Source organism: Octopus bimaculoides, chromosome 14, assembly GCF_046866305.1.
Source record: "Octopus bimaculoides isolate indiv1 chromosome 14, ASM4686630v1, whole genome shotgun sequence".
In the NCBI taxonomy this organism is placed as follows: domain Eukaryota; kingdom Metazoa; phylum Mollusca; class Cephalopoda; order Octopoda; family Octopodidae; genus Octopus; species Octopus bimaculoides.
In genome coordinates, this window is record NC_142941.1 from 40,729,019 (window position 1) to 40,751,518 (window position 22,500).

Here is a 22,500-nt window from a genome sequence, read left to right on the forward strand (position 1 = left end):
AATACTTTATTAGAATATATTTCCAGCCTTTTACACTAATTGTCTCATACCCTAATTGCTTCATCTATTAATTTTCAAATCTACACCACTGGATGAATTTTTTTGTCCTAGTATTGAAAACATGTAATGCATGCATGCAGATGCACACACATGCACAAGATGCATGCAACACTCATCCACATGAGTACATACAATTGTGCACATCTACATACGCACGCACACACACACGCATACTTGTGCATACACAAACACACATGAACACTCACACACACATGCCTTATAATGATCCTTTATAAAAATCTAACAATGGAACTTAATTCTCTCCAGTCGTTTTGCTAAGCTTTCATATCCACACAACACCCTTACATCACACTCCTCTGTACATGCAATCAAATCACTTATGCCGTGTACAATTACAACAAAGAAACACATAAAAGACAACATACTAAAAATCATTGGTGACATTCACTCTTTACATTTCTCTCACTCCACACATTGACTGAAAAAACAGTTATTTCTGCTGCTGTTGTAGTTTAGTCTTAGGACAGCCACATCCTCACTGCCCTTGCATATTTTTGATCAAAAACACTCCAGTCAAGACTATGCAGTGATATTGTATGTCAGGGACAGCGCTGTCCAATGCACCTTTTATCTAAAGACAATACAATGTGATTTAATGCATACCTGGCAGGCTGACTTTACCTTTTAGCATTTTGGGCTCAATAAATTAAATACCAGTTAAGTATTAGGGTTGATCTAATCTACTTACCTTACCCTCAAATTTATTGGGCCTTGTACCAAAATTTCAAATTAATATAATGTGATTTAAGGAAAATTTAGTTGCTATTTCTATAAAGTTGACAAACCTTATAGAGGCTCCCTTGTTTGGTACATGATAGCATAGTTACAACTGAATAGTGAATAGAGCTACCTCGATGATCATTCCTCTTGATATTCGTTGCCAATTTCTATTCATCTTTATATTCTTGCTGAAGAGACTAAAAGGCCACATCATTGATTTTTTACATTTAACGTAGAAATTTGTAGCCATATTAATAATTATGTTCATTAAGACAGCAAACTGGCAGAATTATTAGCACACCAGGCAAAATGTTTAGTGGCATTTCATCTGCCTTTATGTTCTGAGTTCAAATTCTGCTGAGGTCGACTTTGCCTTTCATCCATTCAGGGTCGATAAATTAAGTACCAGTTGAGCACTGGGGCTGATATAATCAACTAGCCTCGTCCTCAAAACTTGCTCACTTTGTACCAAAATTTGAACCCAATAATAGTTTAGGCATATTTAGCAATAAATCTCATATCTTTCTCTCTCTATCACCCTTACCTCCCCATTCCTACTATCAAAATGCATATCAAAAACAGCTGTAAGTCTACAATACATAAATAAATTTATAAAGCCTATTATTTATACCTTTTTCACATACATACATACATATATATATAAATTTATATATATATATATATATATATCATCATCATCATTTAACATCCGCTTTCCATGCTAGCATGGGTTGGACGATTTGACTGAGGACTGGTGAAACCGGATGGCAACACCAGGCTCCAATCTAATTTGGCAGAGTTTCTACAGCTGGATGCCCTTCCTAACGCCAACCACTCAGAGAGTGTAGTGGGTGCTTTTACGTGTCACCCGCACGAAAACGGCCACGCTCGAAATGGTGTCTTTTATGTGCCACCCGCACAAGCCAGTCCAGGGGCACTGGCAACGATCTCACTCGAAAATCCTACGGGAGCCAGTCAGGCGGTACTGGTAACGGCCACGCTCAAAATGGTGCATCTCATGTGCCACCCACACAAGAGCCAGTCCAGGGGCACTGGCAACGATCTTACTTGGCTTGCCGGGTCTTCTCACGCACAGCACATTTCCAAAGGTCTCGGTCAGTAGTCATCGCCTCGGTGAGGCCCAATGTACGAAGGTCTTGCCTCACCACCTCAGCCCAGGTCTTCCTGGGCCTACCTCTTCCACGGGTTCCCTCAACTGTTAGGGTGTGGCACTTTTTCACGCAGCTATCCTCATCCATTCTCACCACATGTCCATACCAGCGCAATCGTCTCTCTTGCACACCACAACTGATGCTTCTAATGTTCAGCTTTTCTCTCAAGATACTTACACTCTGACGGGTATTCACATTGACATATATATATATATATATATATATATATATATATATATATATATATATATGTGTGTGTGTGTGTGTGTGTGTGAGAGAGTGACCGATGCATGTGCTGCCTGACTGGCACCTGTGCTGGTGTCACGTAAAAAGCACCATTTGAGTGTGGCTAATGCCAGTGTCACCTGGATGACTCCCCTGCACTCTGAGAGTGGTTGGCATTAGGAAGGGCATCTATCTGTAGAAACCTTGCCAAATCAGATTGGAACCTGGTGCAGCCTCCCAGCTTGCCAGTTCTCAGTCAAATTGTCCAACACATTCCAGCATAGAAAGTGGATGTTAAATAATGATGACAAGGATGATAGATAGATAGATAGATAGTTACATACATACATATTTACACACACATACATATATGTATACATATGTATATATAAGAATAAAGACATACATTTTTATGTATATAAATATGTATGTGTTTGTGTGTTTGTATGTATATGTATGTATATATATATATATATATATATATATATATATATATATATATATATATATATATATACACATATGCACACTAAACTGTGAGAGAGAGAGTGTCTGTGTAAAGAGGAAAGAGAAAGAAGGAGAAGCACGAATAGCATGGCAGTAAATTTCTAAACCCTGACATGAAATGGATCAACTGAAAATTGATGTACATTATAAAACTTAGGAAAATGACAGAGGAGACTTAGCAAATAGAAAAACCGGGAAACTGTAGGACAATGAATTGTTATGATCTAATGGATCTTATCAGGAATGCGTATTCTTTACCTGAATCTATCATAAATAAGAGAGAAAAGACCAAGTTATGAAGCGAATGAAGAAACAGTATTTTCTTTGAGAAATATCCTTTTTTTTTATATATATATATATATATTTAAAGAAGAAACATGAAATTAGCTTATTTTAATATATTTTATTTCAAATTTCTCAAGCAGTTATGAGATGTTTAACTTCTTGCAGGATGTTATACATTTTATATATTCAAATATAAGACAACTCCATATAATTTTTAAAAAATAATTGGCAGGAGTGCAATGTCATTATATAAATTTTTTATTATATTCAAAAGAATATTTACACATAGTTATATAAAAATCATATTTTCTGTAAAATAAGATATAAAATGAAGGGACAATTTTCAAAACAGAATTAATAAAGAAAATAATAAAAAAAACATATCACTTCATATTCAAGCATAAATCGTATTTTCATGGTGCCAAATTGACATTTTCAACAACATCGTAATCTGCCATCAAGCTATATTCAAGAGGCAAATATACATAGCATTATCTGACTTGTATTATACTAAGTGTATGCTTTAATGAGTGGTTTATGAAAAAGATAGAAGTGATGGTGGCGGTTGTGGGGGTGATAAATGGAATGATAGTAAAAAATTAAAAAAGAAGAGTATACTACCTTATTTAATTGTTTTTCTTTGATATTATTACTTCCCTTATTCTGTTGCTTTTCTTTGATATTGATAATAAACATTAGAAACAACTCCAGTATAAGATGACATTTTCTGTAAGCAGTTTTTATATGACAGTAGAGCTGACGTACAACTGATATATAGAGCTAGATAATGTGTTAGTAGACTTGACACTAAGAGCTCACTAATGTATCAATTAAATTGACTCACAGAACTAATATATCAGAGCAGTAGAGTCAATGTATAGTTAATACATGACAGTTGAATTGACATACAGAGCAAGCTAACATATCAATAGAACTGACATATAGAGCAAGCCAATGTATCTATAGAACTAACATATAGATTTAGATAATGTAACAATAGAATTGATCCATAGAACTACAGGGTTGACAAATTGAATTAATACATAACTGTAGAAGAATATAGAGAACTAAAGTTAGATAATGTATAAGTAGAAATGACATATGGAGTTTATATGTCAGAAGAATTAATGTATATAGCTAATATGCTAGTAAAAATGACAATAGACTTAGAAAATATACCAATAGAACTGACTTTTACACATGATATATTAGTAGAGCTGACATAATACGTTAGCTTGCATATTGGTAGAACTATATACACATGTAGAGCTAGATAAGAAATCTTTCAGTATTACAGACATAGTTACACAATATGCTAGTTTTTAATTTTCTTTTTTATTAGCATAGTTATTTTGTTGAAGACGAGGAGATTAGGTTTGTACATTTTAAACTTATCATTCACTTGGTCATATTTCTGGTAATAACACTTGACGGTTCTTCATCAGGACACACTTTATCCATAGTTAGGCCAAGTAAAGTGTGATTTGAATGGGATTTTTGGCTGATATTTCTAGCATATCAAATGGCCACAAAAGTATTCTCTCGTTAGCTTTACATATAAATGTAATTTAATCTACATAAGGTAAACAAATTGGCAGAATTATCAGTATCAGTAAGAATGGCTTATAATATCTGTTCCAGACTCCTGCATTCTCAGTTCAAATCCTGATAAAGTCAACTTAGCTTTTCATTCTTTCAGGGTCAATAAATAAAGTACCAGTCCTCTACTAGAATCAGTTCTCTCTCTTATTCTCTATTTGGAATGCAATTATAATTCAAGAGATCAGTTTCATTTTGATTCAGCCTAAGAATTGCATTAAGGGTACACATGCCTGTGGAATACTCAGTCATATATTGCATTAATTTCATGACTATCAAGACAGTTGACCAGACAACAGAACGCTTCTTATCAAATCAAGTGATATCCACAAATTAAAGAAAGTGTTTAATGTCACAAAGCTTATAACTTCCATTGAAATTAATCCATGTGGTTATTTACTGAAAATTCTAATATAGATATTTTAAATTCGAGTTTACATAAATGAAATGTTGTTTGTGTGTGTGTGTGTGTGTATAAGACTATTTATACAGCTGGATAGTATTCCTGCTGTTAATCATTAAACCATTAATAAGGTGTAATGGAGCCTAGATTTCCACATACTTAGAGAAACTGGAGCAAACAGAGTGAGATGCTATGCCAGCAGAGTGTAAGATCTTGATAGAGCTTCCCATGCTGAACAGGTCATAGAACAGAAACCAGACTAAAATGTACTGTCAATTTCCAGAGGTAAAAATGTGTTTGCATAGGGCCAACACCCCAACCTAGAAAAAGCAAAATTACAGAAGAATCAATGACATTTTAAAACCAACATGATGTGGGAGAGGACAGCTCAGAACCAAGAACAGTGAAGAAAAGTCGTCAATGGCTTATTCTTTGTAGGGAGTAATGGGCTTAAGTAAGTAAAGTAATGTACTTGCTTTGTTAAGTGGTTCATTAGCCAATTCATGCAAGCTGTTTCAAGATGCATTAGATTTATTGAACTAAGGTTTGTTTAATTGTCTAGAAATTATGAGACCATCCTCAAGGCTGGAAAAGGTTAAAGCTTCCATTTATTTTTTCTTTTATATACTTTTACTGACTCCTATCATTGGACATTTGCCATACTGGGGCTTCACTTCAAAGACTTTATGCAAAATTTTTAATGCTCAAGCTATTAAATTTTCATCATTTGTTTAGTATTGTTCAGTTTTAAGACAATTATCAGAGTTTATAATCATTCACACAGAAGATATTTTTTTTATTTTTGGCTTTTATGTGTTTATAGAAAATGCTACTAACCTGTTGTTTATTTGGTATTACATATTCCTTCCTCCTTCCCTCAAGTGTGTATATACGTATGTGCATACGTATATGTATGTGCATTTATGTGAGTTTATTGTATTGTGTTTGTATTTGTGATTGCATATGTATCTGCATGTGTGTGTGAGTAATTTTGTGCATGTGGTTTTAAGAGTGGCATTTTAGCAGTATTTGGTACACTCCTTGAAAAGGTGGTGCTGTAGGAGAAGATCGAATTGGTATGTTGGAGGGAAACACAGATTACTTAAGTAGAAGTTCAGCTAGCTAGTTTGGAAGAGCTAATTGTTTTACAGGACAGAAAAGGAAGTTTAGACAATGGTAGAGATGTGACAGACAGTAACGATCAGTCAAATGATATGAATTTTTTCTTGATTTTTTTTTTTTTTTTTTTTTTTTCTTAATCTAGAATTGGTGATGTTGGTGTCAGGAAGATGCATTTTTCTAAAGAAACTGTTCATAGTGAAATTGTTTATTTTTTAAAATTTTATTTTAAAGAGTAATGTAATCCTTCTTGAATGAATGTTAACCACACTGAGAAGTTTCTTGGGGATGGTTAGTCCAGCATTTAAAGCATGGTAGTGTCCTCTATCTGGGAAGTGATCCTAAGATAATGAAGTATGCAGCAGACATTTTTTTTCTTTTGAGTTTGCATTTTCAAGTTGTTAACTACACTTTGATAGACAGGTGGGATCTATCTAGTAGGGATGATATGAAAAAGATAAAGAGCATTGAATGTTAGTTTTCACAGAAACCAAAAAAAAAATAAAATTGGATGAAACAGAAACCAAATTATTTATACAAAGAAGAGAAATAATGAGAGAAATAAAAAAGAGATAGGAAAGCTATGATGGATGTTAGTGTTGATAGATGGTAATCAAAAATGCATCATCAACACAGGGGCTGAAATGAAGTGTTCTGCGAAAAATCTCTGTATCTAAATGATATATGAACAGTATAATATATAAAATGATACACTGGGAATACAAAATTATTGAGAATAAATCTAAATGTGATACATGGGTAATAATATATAACAAATGATACATGGTTAGTAATATATATATATATTATAAGATACATGAACACCATAAAAATATAGAAAGTCTATCTAAAAATTTTGAAAGCATCTGAAGAGACTTCAAACCGTTTTGTTTTTGTCAGAGAATAAAAAAACTATCAGTTGAATATCTGTGTGACAACCATACTATTGGGCAATGAAGAATGGAACTCATTTTGAGATATTGGTCTATGATGACTTGTATAATATTTGAGGGAAATACATATAAAGATTGTCAGTGTGTTAGACTTGATTTAAAGAGTGTCTTTACTTGTTTCCAAATTTGAGAATATATGGTGGTAGCAGATAAGTGACTCAGTTATGTTCTGAGACATTTACACATGATGAATGAGAATGAAATGACTGAAACAGTTAGCAAAGAGTGTGTAAATATTGAAATAATCTAGAACTACCAAGAAGTGTGGAGAGATTGTCTGAAATTTTCTGTTTAAGTAAAGCAGCTGTGATTTTTTTTTTCTTTAGTTCTCATTACAACTTATATCTAGTACCCAGATTTCTCATGTTTTCTGAAACAGCTGTTATCACAGAAATATAGCTAAGGGTAGGTGGCAATACTTTTATGGGGATAGCACTTTTAGGTCTGCTAAGACTTTGGTGAGGGAGAGGCTGCAAACTCAAGAGCTGTCCCACAGTCTAGCTATGCCACTGCATTGTCATACATAGATCTCTTTACTTGAGCATTGGTTTATGGAAAGATTTCCTTCTTACTCTTTATATTTCATGTAGAAAATAAATCACTGGAAAGAGGACAATTTTCATATCACAAATCCAAATAATATTTTAAATTTAAAAAAGGATATTTTCATTATTATCTTTGTATTTATTGCTAAACCTAGGAATCTACAATGTATTATTTTTATATGAATTAATTTACTGTAATTCTGTTCTTTTTTTACTACATGTGAAAATAAACTGATATGAAATTGCAATTCACAAGAAGAAAACATTTCATCTTTTTAAATATGTTTTACAATGAAATGTCTGTTCCAAGTGGGTTCGACTTTAGATTGTCAACCTCTAAACCAGTGGAGCTTAACTTGGATAGTAGCAACTGGCACCCACTGAGTACATTGTGAGTTCACTAGTGGAGAAGTAAATATCAAGCATGAACTATGAGGGAAGATTAGAGGAGTCAGTATTTTTCAGAGGAATAAAATATTTATACCAAGTACAATGCTTACTGTATATTAATTACTTTTCAAAAAAAATTTTTGTCAAGATTCCATCCATCCATCTATCCGTCCTTCTCTGCCCAGTATTCCTGAGTACATTGTAGAGGTAGAATCCTTAGGTACTTCTTCCATAGGGTCCTATCAGAAGTAACCATCACTATATTTTTCAACTGGTTTCCCAAGCATAACCAGCTGAGACTATGGATATTATCCACCCATCACATTCTTAGAATACCCCTAGGTATTTTGCTGGTTGGCTTGGCTTGAAAAATCCATCTGGCAGCATTCTAATCATATGTCCATTGAACTATCAGTGAGTAGAAACATGATAAAAGACGGGCTAAGGTCCAGGATGATTTGATTATATGATTCTTTGCTGTGTCCTTTAAGTGTCCTTAAAAATTTAATATATACGGGTCATTAGTCAGTTAATAGAACTAAGTGATGGCACATGATGGATAAGTTAATAAAAAATTTGGGTAAGCTACTGCATGAAATTAGCTTCTGTTTGAATAAAATAATTGAATAATCTGCATTTTATTCTTTGTTACAAAATATGAGGAAGACCTTATATATTGTCATTAACATGAAGTTATATTCTAAAATCATATACTTCCAGTGAAACTTGTGTGTGTGTGCGTAATAGATATTATTTCATTTTAGTATTTTTATATCTATTTTATCTAAGTACCCGCATTATAGATTTTATACTTCCACTAATTCAATCATCCATACAAAAATGTCATTAACGTTTTCAAACTAGTATACTTTCAATGATATTGTTTGTGGAATATATATATATATATATATATATATATATATATATATATATATATATATATATATAAAAGAGAGAGAGTGCACAAAGATAAGGAAAATGAATGAGAACATGTGAGATTTTGTGGTTGAATTAGATTTAGGAAACATCTCTAATTTAGAATACAGTTAATAATAATTTGTAATTCAATACACCAGTCAAAATAATTGAGTTATTATTTCAGTACTAAATATGAATCTCACTTCTATTTCAGAATGATTTAATATAATAATTAAATCTAGCTTATCTTGTAAGACAGTTTGGATTTTATAAATTTGTGCATAGAAATACTGAAATAGTGTTTTTTCTTTATCTTTTTAATGGCTTTGTTGGAGGAGGTAGGGTAGCTCTTATTTCCATTTGACTTGTTTTAAATTTTTTTATTAGGGCCTCCATGACTGATAGGAAGATGTAATCCTGACAGAAGACCTGACCCAAATGCTTGCAAGAGAGTGGACTCCTCTAAAGGAGGCACTCAAAAGCTTGGTAGGTGGTGGTGTTAAATGATCTACTATTCAAAACCAGGAATTGTTATCCCTCTGACAAACTTCCCACACACTTTCTGTATAAATTTCACTCAGAGGATTTGGTTGACCTGAGAGGCTATAATGGATGACAATTTATGGTTAAAGTCAACTCTGTAATTGTCATAAAAATTGGGTGAAGGTAGCCAAAGCTGAAGGACATGCTGAATGCGATTTACATTTAAGCATACCTTGTTACAAGTACATTATATCTATGAATATGAACAGTACCAGGTGCAGCATATGCACCTATTATATAAACACAATAAATCCTTTACTTCAGTTGAGAAAAAATTTAAGGACTTTAGTGAAAGCAAACGGTGGCCATTTTGAACTGTAAATACACATAAAATATTGACAGTAAATATAACAATCAGTCTGTAAACTTTCCATTAACCAAAACCTAAAACATTTTATTATGATAAGATTAATAATGGGTCAATATATATGTTGCACCCAGTAATGGCATGTATAAGGATTAGGCCTTCAAATAACTTCATCATTTCTGTTAGATTACACATTTTCTAATTTTTATTTGAAAAGAACAAGTTTCAAGGATGTTATTTTCCAGCGATAGAAGAAGCCTTTGAGATTTGTTATTTCTTATAGGTTCTCCCTAACAGCCGAGGGTGAAGTGATAGATATGCAGCAGGAACATCTACAGGTTAATCTTATACCTTGCTCATCTTTAGCCTGTTCTAATTATAGGCCTGCAGCTAATCTGGGGGACTGCCTTGAAGAGTTTAGCTGAAAAAATCAGGCTCAATATTTATTTTCTTAGTCTGGTACTTATTCTGTCTGCTTCTTTAACCAAACTTCTATGTAATGAGGATGTAATCAAACCCACACCAGTAGTCAAGTAGTGGTGGTGGTAGTTGGACACACACACACATGCACGCATACACACACACATGCACGCATACACACACACACACACACATGACATGCTTCCAGTTTCTGTTTACCACATTACTGAACAAATAATTGGTCGACTAAAGGTTGTGCAAGGTATCATGCAGTAAGACTGAACCTGAAGCCACTTGCATTAAACCTACCACTTGTCTCAGAAAAATACAGAAATTACTCACACTTTGAAAAAATTCACATTTATGGTCAATCATTGATGACTACTACAGGTTGATTTTATAGTCTTTTAATTGTACAGAGCTCTAATTAAAAATGCAACTTGAGATCAAAACAATTGATACCATTTTCTTGAGCCAATTTTATATTAAAATGTACATAAATTTGTATCATGGAATTTATACTGATTCATTTAACATTAAAAGAATTTAGATGTTATATCTATTAACCTTCCCCTTTTATACTGATGTATTTTTGTTCAGTCCATTTTAGCTGATTACATTCCAAACATTTTTTCTATTTTGTCCTCAAACCTTTTTAAATGCAAGAAACTATCCTACAAATAATTGTTTTCTAATACAGGTAAAAGGTCAGACACTCAAGAGAGAAGGTAGCAAGTCAAATAAATCAGCTTCAAGAATTTATTTTGCTGAACCCTAAAGGAATGAAAAGTAAAAGTAAAGCTGACATTAGAACTGGAATTAAGAATGAAAGGAACCAGAAAAATACTCCAAGGAATTTTATCCAACACTTTAATGATTCTATGAAGATTCACCTACATTTCTACAAATAAAAAAGAACTATTCAGTTGTATGCAGAATTAAAAGGGCCAAGTGATCCAAAATTATATCTGGAAAGTTCTAAATGAACAGTGTCTGCAGTATAATTCTGGTTTGAGTGGAATTTGGTTGCTATTTCTAACATGTCAAGTCAGCATGTAGAAGTTGCTTTATTGGTTTGTATTACAATAAGCATATAAACTAAGTAAACATTACAAGATTATATAAGTAGATTAAGTGTGAAGCTTCTCTTCTTGGGAAATTCCAAAGTATCATAGTGATATCTATAAATTCTACTGTTATTAGGGAAATATTTGTAACCATTATAGCTATTGAGAAAAATTGAAATATTGATTGTATTTATGTTTTACAGTTTAATACTGTTTTCACAGTTTTTAATTTCCTCTTGGATATATTAGATGTATTGGATATGTTAGCTGTGTCTCAATCTGTCTCCTTCTTAACCTATATCTCATTTATTTTGACTATTCATCATACTTTCAAATAAGTGTTATTTGGTATAACTCCGGTATTAGTAACATCAAGTACAATATTCCAGTCATTAAGCTGTTTCTGGTTATCCATTCCTCTGTTGCAAATGAAATTTAATGCCCTTAATACATAGCAATCTTCTTAGCTTATCCTACACAATTTATTCCCCAAAGAAATTTCCCAGTTATCAGAATGGTGATATTTTCCAGATTTTGTTCTCTACTCAAAGACTACTATACATAAGAGAATAGCAGTTATGCTAAAGTACTGTAAGATTAAGCATAGGCATTATCAAAACCAATTATAGAAATACTACAGCCAAGAATTAAATGGCCATCTAACTCACATCTTTGAATTCCATACGTAGGTTCTTCCCAAAACTTATTGTAATATAATCCAGTGAAATGATGACTAATTCACATATCAAGATACCACAAAATAAATGATATATTGCTCATTAAAGGAAATTCTGAAGGGCATAACTAAATTTTAAATGAGAAATGTCAACAGCTTTTTATATGGAAATGTATCATTGTAATGACTCTATATCTAACATTTCTAATATTCTAAATGCAGATAATATTATTTAAAGATAGCCTATTATTCTTAATAGTACAGCTAACAGTTAGAAGGAAGGCTATCACTTTAGACATAATTACCAGTAATTTAGAAGCAGTTACTATAGAAATTCAGAAAGAGAAGCCAGTATTCAACATCACTGATAAACACAATATTATTTAACATGATATTTCAAATATTTTGTCAATATTTCATTTATGGGATTTCAATGTTCAATGAAAATTTAGCTGATAGCTTTCATTGTATATGATATAATGTCATCGTCATCATCATTGCCATTTAATGTACATTTTTCATGCTGCCATGGGTTGGACAGTTTGAGAGGAGCTGGAGAGCTGCCTAGGCCTTCTATCTGTTTTGACATAGTTTCTACAGCTGGATGCCCTTCCTCACACCAACCACCTTACAGAATGTACTGGGTGCTTTTATGCAGCACTGGCACAGGTGCATTTACATGGCACCAGCATGGGTGCCTTTTATGTAGTACCAGCACCCAAGAGCCTGGAAGATTAGGAACACTCAGCTAAAGAGGGATGCAGGGAACATGTTAGAAATAATAAATTATTATTGCTGTTGTTATTGTTTAGCCACAGATCATCTCTGGTCTTGCAAGTCTATGCTCAAAGCCATTTCAACATGACCATCTCATTTTATTTTCTGTTAAGGAACCCAAAACTACAATTTCTAATATACTCCTCATTTTTTTTTTTTCTTTTTTTAATATGGTAGACTGTAGTTTGAAAGAAACATCTCTGCTATTTTGAGCCACTGCATAGAAGTTACTTTGTTCATTCGTATTATAATATTTCTATGAAGTAAACTCATATAAAGACACATGAACAGAAAGCTTTGTATGCATCACAGACAAAGTAAGATTTAAATTTTCATTGCATCAGACATGCAAAATACCATTAAAAAAAATGATAAAATTCTTAACAGCATTGTATAAACAAAATCAAGGCTTCCTAATGAAACCATTTTAAAAACCTTACTAAAAGAATCCTCCAAAACAAAACCATATGGTTAAATTCTATAGAGTTGGACTTTACATAAGTATACACACACACATATTCAAAAACACATACGCACACATGTAAATCCAAGTTTGTAGAATTTGAACACCCAACTGCAAGATGCTGAACTAGATAACAACAAACATTTATTCTTTCTCTAACAGATCAGTTTTGATTTAAAAACTGTAGCCATCTATAAATAATAATTACTGTGAATATAGAATAATATTTATTCAATACAGAAATAGTAATAATAATAATAATAATAATAACAATAAAACGATCAGTTGCTGTTACTTGAGGTCTCTGGGCAAGATTTGGAGCAGCTTGTATAAGATGAAGCAACAACAAGGTAAGTAATGATGATAATAATAATAATAATAATAATGGTTTCAAATTTTCCCACAGGGGCAGCTTTTTTGTCAGGGATGAGTCAATTACATTAACCCCAGTACTCAACTGGTACCTAATTTATTGACCCCAAAAGGATGAAAGGCAAAGTCAACTTCGGTGGAATTTGAACTTAAAATGTAGCAGCAGACGAAATACCGCAAAGCATATTTTTATGTCTTCATAAATTAGAGGTTCAGCAAAAAAATAAATGATGGAATAGATACCAGACAGTCAAAAAAGTACTTGGGTAGATTTGATCTACTAATCCTTCTATGAGATATGTCTCAGCAGAAAAAAAAAATGGAAAATAAAATCAAATAAAAAATAAATAAGTATTAATTATTTGGCATCTCTAAATAATCTAAATTTTCATAAAGTCCTTTGCTTTTTGCCAACAAATATAAATTATACGAAGTGACATCAAAAGGTTCCAGGATTAGTTATCTTTAATAAAATATAACTTATTTACCTAAGTTTTAACATCATCTCCTTCAGAATAGTCACCTTGTACAGCAATACACTGGTCCCAACATTCCTGCCACTTTTGGAAGTTTGTTTACTGTAAGCAAGTTGAGGAGCTTCTGTGATTGACTCTGGATTTTGACAACAGTGTTAAAATGGTGACCATTGAGCTGCATTTTCATTTTAGAGAAGAGATGGAAGTCCACCAGTGCTAAATCTGGTGAATGGAGTGGGTGTGGAAGCAATACCATGTTGTTTTTGGTGAGAAACTCATGAGTGAGGAGAACTCAGTGAAGAATCTAATTCTTCATGCTCCACAGATCCGGTCACCTTCACTGAATGCCCTCCCTCAAACGGTTCAAAACATCACAGTTGAACTCTCAATTGATGGCCTGGCCCTGGGGAATAAATTCTTGATGCACAATACCACATTTCCAGAGATGACACTTGTGGCAGGTTTTGCAGATTGCTCATTGTCTTCTAGGGGTGTTCTGCTTTTGAATTGCCTGTGCCACTCTAAACATTGCATACAACCCATTACATCATTGCCATAAACCTACGGAAGCATGCTCAACGTATATGCAGCAGACTTCTTGAGTCTAACACAAAATTTCACGTTGGCTCTTTGTTCCTGTTCATGACAAAATTGCAAACTACTGCATACACAAATTTCACAACTTGCAAAGAAAACACACTGATTTCACTCGGTCACAGCCTCATGACAGTTACTGCTAGCTCTCATAACACATCCAACTGTGTGCTGCCATCTGCTGGCACACTACAGAGTTAGTGCAGGAACTTTTTGGTATCACCTTCTATATATACATATACCTATGTGTGTGTGTGCATGCGTGCGTGCATATGTGTGTGTGTGTGTTTATTAAGCAATTCATTCATTAATACTTTAGGATGCTATGAGCAAAGTATTTCAGACCAAAAGTGACAGTTAAAAAATAAAGCATGTCTAAAGTTGTCTTCCATACTTGCTGAAGTAAAAATAATGTTGATCATCAACTAATATTTTTCTTTTACCACATTTCTGAACATACTTATGCTTTTAATGTTTTAAGTAGTAAACATACACCAATCCATTTAACTATTAAATACTAACTGCACTTTGTATCTACCAGAAGAGTTTTTCTTTAAAGTTAAAAGAGAATATACCAACCAACCTACCTACATACATACATACACACATACATACATACATAATACATACATACACACACACATATATACATGCATACATACGTACATATATTCAAACATACTTACATATGCATACACATAAAAATGTGTCTCTTTATATATATATATATATATATATATATATATATATATATATATATATTTATATATATATATTTATATATATATATTTATATATATATATTTATATATATATATTTATATATATATATATATAGTTATATATATATATATTTATATATATATATATATATTTATATATATATATATATATTTATATATATATGACTATATATTTATATTTATATATATATATATTTATACATTTATACATATATTTTCATTTACACACATGTGTGTGTTTGTATGTGAGTGCATGCTTGTGTGTATGCATATGTAAGTATGTGTGTAAGTATGTATGCAGGCAGGTAGGTAGGTATATTCTGTTTTAACTTATTTATATACATATATGTACACATACATATACATACATACATATCAAAAAATACACCCACCTACATTCACACACAAACACACACATATATACGCACATATTGACATATATATAAAAGTTTTCATTTATGAGTTTAGTTAATCTAAAGATGACGTAATTCATCAAACAGATAAACTGGATGCAATCATATTAAATGGAAGCAGTTTAAGCAAACCAAACATCACTTGATTTATATCCAATAAAATGTGGGAAAAGTTTGATTTCTACTGTGGTAAAAGTTTCATAATTATCTTCTTGTTTGTGTAATTATACTCTTCAAATTTAATGCAAATTTAGTTACAAAATATTATCTATTAGTCATTCTCTGGTTCTGTACAAATGAATAGCTAATTGTAAGAATATTATAAGCATTTTTAATGACCCCCCCCCCCCCGCAAACGTTTGAAACTATTTCTAAGTTGCTTTTATAATTATTTTGGTCAATTTAGTTATTCAGACAATTATGACCAAACATTAGAATTGCTCTGCAATTAGCCAGAGACTTTAATTTAGTAGAAAACCTAAACATCTTTTTGATAACTTGTTAATACTTATGTCACTATATTTCTATTGAAATACATTGCATTTGATTCAATTAATTTTGGAAAAACAAAATGAAGAATTTAGTAAAATAGATTTTGCTATTATTCAATTGATTACTAAAGTATAAATTAGCATTAAGTTTTGATGGTTTTAGTTCAAATACCTTTAAAGTTGGAGGTCGCTATCATAGAATCAGAGTTAATCTCAGGTGAGTTTGAAGCAAAAGGGTTCATACTTGTCTGACTCAAGTCTACAGGCTCATGAAGTGGGTGCTTCTCCAGAATTTCAAGGTGTTTATACCTAGCATACAGGACTACAGCATGAATAGAACACCATTCCATTGCAGAATTAACCTCCACATATTACTGGTGGTCCTCATACTATTGGTACTCATCTTCAGCTCAGTACACTGGAGTATTGTGAAATGGAGTGCCTTGCTTGAGGACATAAAGTGCTGTCCAATTTGAGAACTGAACTTAAAAATCATGCATCCAACATTCTAACAACTCTTCTATTTGCCTTCACTTTCATATCTTAAACCATAATATGTTACTTCAATTTGTTGATACTTTTTAATTGGTTTCACTAATTCTGTTGCTCTCATGCTAAAGTTTTGTCTTCAAGGATTTAAGTTAAAAAAATCAGCCTGCTAAAGTAACAATAACACTGAGTTTTGAAACCAGTATAAACATAAACAAAGACATATACACACACAGGCAAATACAAACATACATAAATGCATATATACATATATGCATACAAACACAGATACATGCATGCATAAATATACTCACCCTCACACACACAATCATACATATGTGTATATATACATACATACACCACACATATACTCACACAAATACACACATTACACACACATACACAGGACATATCTGAACAGTTTCCTCTCTACCTAAATTCCATTCCCAAGTGATTAGTCAAGCTAAGACTATAGTACATATCATTGGCCCCATGCTCCATGGAGTACTTAGGATCAGATCAGACTGAAAGCACATGACAGCCAAGTAGACTTCTTTACCACAGAGCCACATTTGAAGTTTCATTATAAACAATTAAATTTGTAATGTTTCTTAAGCAGACATCAGATTCAATTCATGACTTTCAAAAGAAATATTATTTTCTTACTGATGAGCAGCCTTATCCCAAAATAACAGCCAGCTATCATCTATTTTAATATCAAATTATTTTGTCTGCATCCACTGAACTGTAACAAAGTAAATAGTCAGGAGAATATTGAGAGGCACTTGGCTGACATGAGAGAAAAAAATAAACAGTAAAACGAAGCCTATCTGTTGACAATGATTTACATTAAACTAAGAAAATTCCTCATAAACATAGCTTACTTTGAAATTTTCAATATCTAATGAATTCCCCACCATCTTCCACCTACATATTAATATGCAGAGTTTGATATTTTCAAACCTAAACATAACTGAGAAGTGTCTTCTATAATATTTAATGTAAGAAAAACCAAACTAAGATAAAAAAAAAGAAGAAAAAACAAAAAAAAGAGCTATGATAACAACAGCAATAAATTCTATACATATCTTGTTTATGGTTTAACCTTTAACATATGTCTACAATATAAAATTCATACACACACCACACATATCTATATATGTATGTATGTGTGTGTGTGTATATATATATATATATATATATATATATATATATATATAAATATATATATATATATATATATATATATATATATATATATATATATGTTTAGAGAAAACAATTGTGATAAAAATGTTTCTTAGTAAGAAAAAAAATATGATAAAATTTTGACAGTAATAGATAAATAGTAAACAGCAACTAAATTTGAAGTAAGTTGCTTATGTTTCTCTGATGGCTGCTAAACACAGGATTAAATCTGTATTTAGATTTCACTTTAACCACTTAAAATAATTGATGAAGTTAATGCCATAGTTATCAGGAGGGAAAGAGATGATGGTTCTTTCTAACTTTAACATGTTTCTATTCAAGGTTAGATTCAATATTTCTTTTATGAATTTAATTCCAAGATAATACTGCATCTATCTCAAATTCTGAATTTATCATCAAGAGACTTCTTTTGGCAGAGAAACAATAAAGAAAAAGAAAAGAAAAGCTAGTTAGAAATGCGTCAGTATTTCGTTAAGATCTGAATATTTAAAATGGATTAATGTAATTTTTAAAAGCAATCTATCTTAGTTTTACTTCAATAATCCATAGAAAAGCCAAATAATCATCTTTGCAGCTTAAGCTCAATAAAAACTTCATTAAACTGCAAGTTTTAAACATTGTGCCTGCTCTATTTAATAACAGCAGAAGCTCATGTAGACGGCTAGTTGGCAGCATTGTGAGATCATTTAGAGAAAATTCTTTGAGGCATTTGTTATGACCATGTGCCATGAGTTCAAATTCTGCTACCTCACATTTGTCTTTTGTCCTTACAGCATCAAAAAAATGTACCAACCCAGGGCAGTGGATTAGCAGAATTGTGAGAACTTTGAAATAGACACCTTGCAGTATTTGTTCCTAATCTTTGCATTCTGGGTTCAGCTCTCCCACATGGCCTATTTGGGTGGCAGTCTAGATGCATTGCTTAGTTTAACATCACTGGCACCTTAGGTGCCTTTAGCAGAATTCACTCTGCCGCAAGCAGGTTGCTGGTCTCAAATCTTTCTCACTATTTCTCTCCAACCTTAGAGAAATTGTAAAGAGCCATGGTCACTGCCTTTCTCACCTGACTAAAAGTTAAAGAAATGGAACAAAGAAAATATTTAAATAAAATATTTTTTGGACCCAACAGGTGGTTTCCCGGTACTGGAAAGCAAGCTGGGACTTGATCAACCTTAATTGGATCAACTGGGCAAGAGAGGTCAAATGTTGAAGGGCATGAAACCCACTGAGGCCCTAGAAACATCACTAAGGAATCATCTCAGGGCATTTGTTAGATATCTTGGAACTGTTAGAAGTAGTATATTTTTATACGAAAATTTGAAATTTAATTGTTCCATTGTTATGAATGAATGTCAGTTGATCAATTGAGACACTATTACACACAACGATTTTATAACCGGAGTAGTATCAAGATAATTTCCTCCCTTCCTGCTACTAGTTTTATAGGTTCTGAGAATGGGTCATGTGAACTGCTCTTTCTCCTCTAAGCCATGAAAATAATTACATACATAAATATATTACAGTACTACATTGCTCTTCAGCCATAATAAAATTTTTAAGGATTAGTACAAGGACACACATTTTTAAGGAGTGGGAACAGTCAATGGAATCGACTCCAGCACTTGACTAGTACTTATACAATCAGTTCCGGAAGGATTAAAAGCAAAGGTTATCTCAACCACATTTTAGTTCTAAATAACTAAGTATTTCAAAGCCTTTTGTCAACACCCTATTAATACTGAAAACTCAGTGTCATAATTATTTCTAACATAGAAATAAGGTTTGAATTTTTTTCAAAGGTCAGATTTATTGACTCCAGTACTTACTACTATTTCATTTTATCCACATAAGTATAAAAGGTATATTTGACTTTGGTGGAATTGGAACCCAGAATGTAAAAAGTTGGAACAAAGTTTGGAAAGTATTTCATCAAATACTGTAAAAATTCTTCCAAACCACAGTCTTTAACTAAAGTGATAATAATCTTATATTATCAAAAGAAGCTGATCTCCATCTGCCAGTAACAGGCAAGGAAGAAGAGGAGGAATTAAAAGAGGAGTTAACTCCTGTCACAATATATATTTAGGAGGGGAAAAGAGGAGGAAAAAAGTTGTAGTTGAAAGAGGAATGAAGTTAGAGAGAGAAGGGTAGAGAGTAAAAGATAGATAGGTAAGTAGTGTTATTACCATAGTAATTGAGAAGTTGTCATTAAAAGTTAAGGAATTTTTGGTGAAACCGGATAGCCTGGTGTTGCCATCCGGTTTCACCAGTCCTCAGTCAAATCGTCCAACCCATGCTAGCATGGAAAGCGGACGTTAAACGATGATGATGATGATGATGATGAAGTCTGTCAACATTACGCAACACAAACTTAAAAAAAAAACTATTTGTATACATATGAAACATAGTTATTGTTTTGGTTGTGCGTGTGTGTGTGTGTATGTGCATGTGTATGTCTGTGTGTATGTGCATGTGTATGTCTGTATATTTCTCAACATATAGAGAATGCAACACAGACTTTAAAAAAAGACTTTCATTATAATGACAGGTTGTTGCTGTTTCTGTTGTGGCTGTTGTTGAGAGAAATACTGTGAAAGGGAGAGAGAGGAAATGTGCTAGTCAATTACATCGACTCCAGTACATAACTGGTACTTGTTTCATTGACCCTGAAAGGATGAAAGGCAAAGTCAACCGCAGCGGAATATGAACTCAGAACATAAGGATGGGTGAAATGCTGCTAAGCATTTTGTCCAGTGTGCTAATGTTTCTACCAGCTCACTACCTTAAATAACAATAATAATAATAATATGCATGAAGTACTGTCTGTCTGAGGTCCTTGTTGTGACTTGACAGACAGTACAAACCCCCGGTAGACACAATATCTTCAATCAACAACATCACGATATTGGATACTGTGCAACATCTTTAATAATAATAATAATAATGATAATAACAATAATAATAATAAAGCCACATTGGCAAAGGCACATTACAAGTCCAAATGACATGACCATGAATTTATAGGAAAGGATTACGGTAAACTGAAATGATCACAGGATATAACTGATACTAATTTCATCTACCCTGTTGGAGTACAAAGAGTAGTCTTTCTTTAGTAGAATGTGTACCCAAGTAGAGATAATAAAATACTGCAAGATATTTAAACCAATATTGTACTGTTTCTTCATAATTTTACAAAAAAATGCTTTTAATTATTTAAATATGAGCATAGAGAAACGTACCTGTAAATTGTCCCATATCATCCATGTTCCCTTCACATATTCCTTGTCCACTGTCTACATATGATTCTGGTCTCATATCACTGTATCGGTAAAGTGCCTGTGCTGAAGCAGCTTGCTCTTCAGTCCAGCCAACATATGTCTGAACTTCCTGCTGAGAACACTTCTATAATTAAGGGGGAAAAAAGAGAAGAAAAAAGTGACAAAAATCATTGGTAAGTAATTTTCTTTACCAATACTTATAATGTATTTTCATAAGATATCATTAAGTCTTGACTTGAGACATTTAATTATTAAAATAACTACCAACCAATCATTTCATGTCAAATAATCTATTAAAACTATTAATTCTTGAAAAAGCGCCACATAAAAATGTTCTGAGTCTTTGAAAGTCGACTAGTTCTTTGATTCTTTGCTTTATATTTCTTTTTCACAAAGTTTCAAAATTATTGATTTCTTACTGATTCCTAACAAGTTATTGATTTCTAACATTTTACACAGCCATAATAACTTTTGATAAGGTGTGGAACAGTTGAGTTCGTTGACTCCAGATCTTAGCCAGTATTTATATTATTGACCCTAGAAGGATAAAGGGCAAATTCTACTGTGGAGGGAATTGTACTCAGAGTGTAAAAGAACAGTTTCAAAATTAATATTTTAAAAAAATCAAGTAAAGTGTAAAAGAGTATTTAAATTAATGATCTCACAGTTTCCAAGATAACATCATTTGGTTGAGGTTACTTGAAGTTTTACAGAGTTTTCCTTCAGATTCATTGTCGTCAGCATCAGTTTCATTATCTTTGTCTCAATTAAATCGTTATGCATATTAGTTTTGTCATCCTCAACTTAAAATTTCATCATAGTCACCTTAAAGATCATCACTGTAGAGTGGAATGAAATTGTTGTGCGTGTGTGTTTTTTTATGAACAAATGTTGAGATCATTGACCAGAATTGTGAAAGAATGTAAACATTAAAATGTTTTGTAAAGGATTACAAGTTTTGTATGATAAAAATTGTTGCACCTTATTTACTATAGATATACAACTATATACTGCATTAGATGTAAAACTACACAACATAACAAAGAAGTAAATAAACACCATCAGTTTAACCTTTTAATCATTATAACCACTTCCTAACTCTCTCAACATATTCCTTAAAAATCCAGCACAATCATTTTTGGTAATCAGCCAGTGTAAATATATTTATATAAATATATTGATTGATGTTAAACTATGTTATTTATTTTGGGGTTTGTCACGTTGCATATCTATCTATATAATTAAGTATGATATGCAGTTTT

At 32.3% G+C, this 22,500-nt stretch overlaps 2 protein-coding genes across 5 annotated transcripts in view; both read right to left on the bottom strand.

The window, feature by feature from the left end:
• LOC106872380 (protocadherin beta-15) overlaps window positions 1-5,952 on the bottom strand; it is a 348,275-nt gene extending 342,323 nt beyond the window's left edge. Inside the window, exon 1 of the mRNA XM_089362710.1 lies at window positions 5,830-5,952. The gene's annotated coding sequence lies outside the window, so the exon portion shown is untranslated. The remainder of the gene's footprint in view (window positions 1-5,829) is intronic.
• Window positions 3,089-22,500, bottom strand: part of LOC149132705 (protocadherin gamma-C4-like) — a 168,128-nt gene continuing 148,716 nt past the window's right edge. For 2 of the 4 annotated variants that reach the window (XM_089362719.1, XM_052973049.2), the window contains exons 3-4: window positions 21,200-21,362; window positions 3,089-6,541 (exon numbers count right to left, since the gene is read on the bottom strand). In XM_089362719.1, coding sequence (XP_089218845.1) covers window positions 6,513-6,541; window positions 21,200-21,362 — 192 coding nt within the window. In that variant the 3' untranslated portion in view covers window positions 3,089-6,512. Of the gene's footprint in view, window positions 6,546-21,199; window positions 21,363-22,500 lie in introns of all 4 variants that reach the window. The other 2 variants (XM_089362718.1, XM_052973048.2) reach the window with 1 other exon arrangement.